Genomic DNA, 4,197 nt, shown 5'->3' on the forward strand with positions numbered 1-4,197 from the left:
GGACTGAATTTTGCATGGCCAAAGTGCAATGGGAACTCTCTTATCATACAAGTGGAAAATGTGAAACTGACAATGTGACAAACTGACAATGCTATCTTTCTGATAACGCATTCATATTATCACAAAAATTTGATTTCTCAGTCACTTGAATCTTTTATTACAGCTTTTTATGAATTGCATGCAAAAACATGCAAAACTATTACTTGTAAGCTATTTAAAATGCAAAACATTTTCCATTCAAAGCTGGCTATATTATACTGTATATAATGGGTTTGGCCTTGGATTCAGGAAGAGCAGTGTGGTTTTCGTCCTGGTCGTGGAACACTGGACCAGCTCTACACCCTCAGCAGGGTCCTGGAGGGTGCATGGGAGTTCGCCCAACCTGTCTACATGTGTTTTGTGGACTTGGAGAAGGCATTCGACCGTGTGCCAAGGGGGGCCTTGTGGGGGGTTCTCYGGGAGTATGGGGTACCGGGCCACTTGATACGGGCTGTCAGGTCCTTGTACGACCGGTGTCAGAGTCTGGTTCGCATTGCCGGCAGTAAGTCGGGCTCGTTTCCGGTGAGAGTTGGACTCCGCCAAGGCTGCCCTTTGTCACCGATTCTGTTCATTACTTTCATGGACAGAATTTCTAGGCGCAGCCGAGGTGTTGAGGGGATCCGTTTTGGTGGCCTTAGGATCGCATCTCTGCTTTTTGCGGATGATGTGGTCCTGTTGGCTTCATCGGAGCGAGATCTGCAGCTCTTGCTGGAGCGGTTCGCGGCCGAGTGCGAAGCGGCTGGGATGAAGCTCAGTGCCTCCAAATCCGAGGCCATGGTCTTGAGCCGGAAAAGGGCAGAGTGCCTTCTCCGGGTCAGGGGGGTCGCCCTGTCTCAAGTGGAGGAGTTTAAGTATCTGGGGATCTTGTTCACGAATGGGGGAAGAACGGAGCGAGAGATCGACAGGCGGATTGGCGCAGCGTCTGCTGTAAAGCGGGCGCTGTACCGGTCCGTCGTGGTGAATAGAGAGCAGAGTCAGAAAGCGAAGCTCTCGATTTACCGGTCGATCTACGTTCCTACACTCATCTATGGTCATGAGCTTTGGGTCATGACCGAAAGAACGAGGTCCCGGATACAAGCGGCCGAAATGAGTTTCCTCCGCAGGGTGGCTGGACTCTCCCTTAGAGATAGGGTGAGAAGCTCGGTCATCCAGGAGGGACTCAGAGTAGAGCCGCTGCTCCTCCACGTCGAGAGGAGCCAGTTGAGGTGGCTTGGGCATCTGGTAAGGATGCCTTCTGGACGCCTCCCTGGTGAGGTATTCCGGGCACGTCCTACCGGGAGGAGGCCCCGAGGAAGACCCAGGACACGCTGGAGGGACTATGTCTCTCGGCTGGCCTGGGAACACCTTGGAGTTCCCCCGGAGGAGCTGGAAGAAGTGGCTGGGGAGAGGGAGGTCTGGGCCTCCCTTCTGAAGCTGCTGCCCCCGCGACCCGACCCCGGATAGGCGGAAGAAAATGGATGGATGGATGGATAATGGGTTTGGGGTTCATCTTGAACAATTAACAGTTTTGAATATTTTTTTAAATCTTTTATATTCTTTGTTTTATTGATCATGATGGTGTTGCATACAAAATTGGAAAAAAAATCAAATATTCATTTTAGAATAAATCAGAAAGAAGGTGTAGGTGTGATAAAAGGATTATATTCTGATGTCTTCTGTTGAAGTTTGGCATAAAGTTACACACAGCACCTCTGGACAAAGGTCAAGTGTCTGATATAACACAAATACAACTACTAGACCCCCCCACCCCCCATTTCATTCCCCTCTCGAGCCAGGCCATAAACAATTTGACAACAGGGAACAAAACTTTTCTATAAGAAAGCAATGCCTTCATTACAGGTTTGCTTTAGTGATCAGTTCCTGCTGAAACAGATCAAACAAAACATAGGATCTGATCAACATAAAAGTACAGAGATGGAATTTTTCAATCCAGCTCTTGAGGAAAACATCACCTTTGTTCGTCCTGCATATTTTATTATCAGTGGTTTTATGGGTATTCCTAACATTAATCTTTATATCATCTTTCTTTTTATTATGTATGTTTTTTCATTGGTGGGGAACATGTTTGTAATGACTGTAATAATTTTGGATCCTATGTTAAGAGGCCCTAAATATGTTGCAGTTTTCAGCCTGGCACTTACAGACGTTTTAAGCAGCACTGCTTTGGTGCCAAAGGTTATTGACATTTTTCTGTTTAACCATCGCCTCATTTCTTACAATGAGTGTTTGGCATTCATGTTTTTCTGCTTCTCTCTTCTCTCGATGCAATGTCTGAATCTGGTAGCTCTGTCCTATGATAGACTAATGGCTATCATGTATCCACTGCACTACCAAGTGAAGGTAACTCAGAAGGTCATGTTGCGATTGATCTGTAGTTTGTGGTTCATTGTCATCTGCTCTTTGCTCGTTACAGTTGGACTCGTCACAAGACTTTCATTCTGTAGGTCTGTAATTATTGACAGTTATTTCTGTGATCATGGCCCAGTGTTTCGGCTTGGCTGCAATGATATTACACCCAGTCGAGTGATCGGTGTTTTGTTACCAGTTATTCTGCTTTGGATTCCTCTGGCATTTATCTTGGCAACATACTGCTGTATTGCATATGCTTTGTCGAAAATTTCTACAATGCAGGAAAGAGTGAAGGCTTTAAAAACCTGTACGAGTCACCTTTCTTTAGTGACAATTTATTTTCTGCCAGTTACTCTTGTGTTTGGTATAGGGAGCAAAATACACCCAACAGCCAGGATCATAAACCTGTCTTTGACCAGCATCATTCCTCCTCTGTTGAACCCAATTATTTATGTTTTTCAGACACAGGAAATAAAGCAATCTTTGAAAAAACTGATAAAGGTCAGAAGTCAGTCTAAAATTGTTGCAAAAAAATAAACTTGTTCAGCACTTTGTGTAAATTTCATGTTTTCTTTAGGTATTAATTAATTTAAATCTACATCTGTTTACATACATACATACATATATAGACTTGACTTGACTGTGTGTGTTCTAAATGGGTAAAAATTGAAACTTGTAAATCAAGTTAGAAATATTTCTTCCTAATGTACCAGACAAAACAAACACAACATTTAACTAGAAAGTAGCCAAACTCCAATTTCGTTAATAAGCTAACTGTCCAAAATTAATTTGAAGAAAAGCAACAATAAAGAGATTTTGTGTTTTTATAATAAGAACTTTTTGCACAACTCAGGTTAAGCTAAATAGGCCCTGCCTATTTAAAATGGTTAGCTACTGTATGTTTATAAYGTCAAGCTTTATGCTAAGAAAAACACAAATCTGTYCTTGACAATAAATGTTTTCTTTAATTTTCTAAAGTTTATATAAATAATGGAGAGAAATTCTGTGATTTAGTCTTGAGCAGAAGCAATAACATTTAATTGGTTGAATGTCTTAACATTGTTCCTTTTAAGAGAAATAACCTGTCTACCACTACAATGTAAATGATGTATCTGCTATATTTGTGAGTCAATAAAAATTAGAGTTTAAGTGGATATTGAAATTGCTCAAAATAGAACTTCATTGAAATGTTCTCTAGTTTTGTGAATAAATATGTTGTTGGGGTAAAATGTGTTGAACATCATTACTATGTGAAGTTATTCCATATTTAGAAACATATACGTAATAATCCAAGGTAATTTATTGAATGTGTCACAAACGTGTAGGGCACAACTACAGAGCATTCAACAAATCTTCCTATATTTCTAGTGATTTAGATTTGTTCAGCTTTATTCTCTTTGTTTTCAGTGAGCATTTTTAGTTTTTAGTAAAGTTGAAAAAGTTGGACAATTTTTTGCTCTTGGTGCCCTTATCTAACACATTCTCACTCCCGACTCGTCACATGTTGACGCTTTTCCAAGGTTCCCTCTGCGTCTTATTTTGATGTGTCGGGTACCCCCATTCGCGTCAGTTTTTGACGCACCAGGAATTTCCGTGTTCCCTCGGCATCCAGGTTTGACGCGTTGGGACACAAATATAGGGATCTTTGAATTGGGGTCCGTGGTTAACATTTGGGATCAGGGTTAAAGGTTAATTTTAGGTAGTGGGGTCAGGGATAGGATGTCTAGGGCGAATATTAGGTAATTTTAAGCTTTGGAACAGTTGACGTTAATTTCCTAAACTTTCTAAAAATGGTTAATTTTAGGTAGT

At 41.6% G+C, this 4,197-nt stretch overlaps 1 protein-coding gene across 1 annotated transcript; it reads left to right on the forward strand.

The window, feature by feature from the left end:
- Positions 1-1,953: 1,953 nt before the first annotated feature.
- On the forward strand, positions 1,954-2,925 carry LOC106514025 (olfactory receptor 6C4-like). Its single transcript, XM_014003101.1, has one exon. The coding sequence runs from the start codon at positions 1,954-1,956 to the stop codon at positions 2,923-2,925; it is 972 nt and encodes a 323-aa protein (XP_013858555.1).
- Positions 2,926-4,197: the final 1,272 nt, after the last annotated feature.

Source organism: Austrofundulus limnaeus, unplaced genomic scaffold (genome assembly GCF_001266775.1).
Source record: "Austrofundulus limnaeus strain Quisiro unplaced genomic scaffold, Austrofundulus_limnaeus-1.0 Scaffold17, whole genome shotgun sequence".
Lineage (NCBI taxonomy): Eukaryota > Metazoa > Chordata > Actinopteri > Cyprinodontiformes > Rivulidae > Austrofundulus > Austrofundulus limnaeus.

Bases quoted from the DNA above. Each gene is read 5' to 3' on its own strand.
- LOC106514025 (XM_014003101.1), top strand. From the start codon at position 1,954: ATGGAATTTTTCAATCCAGCTCTTGAGGAAAACATCACCTTTGTTCGT.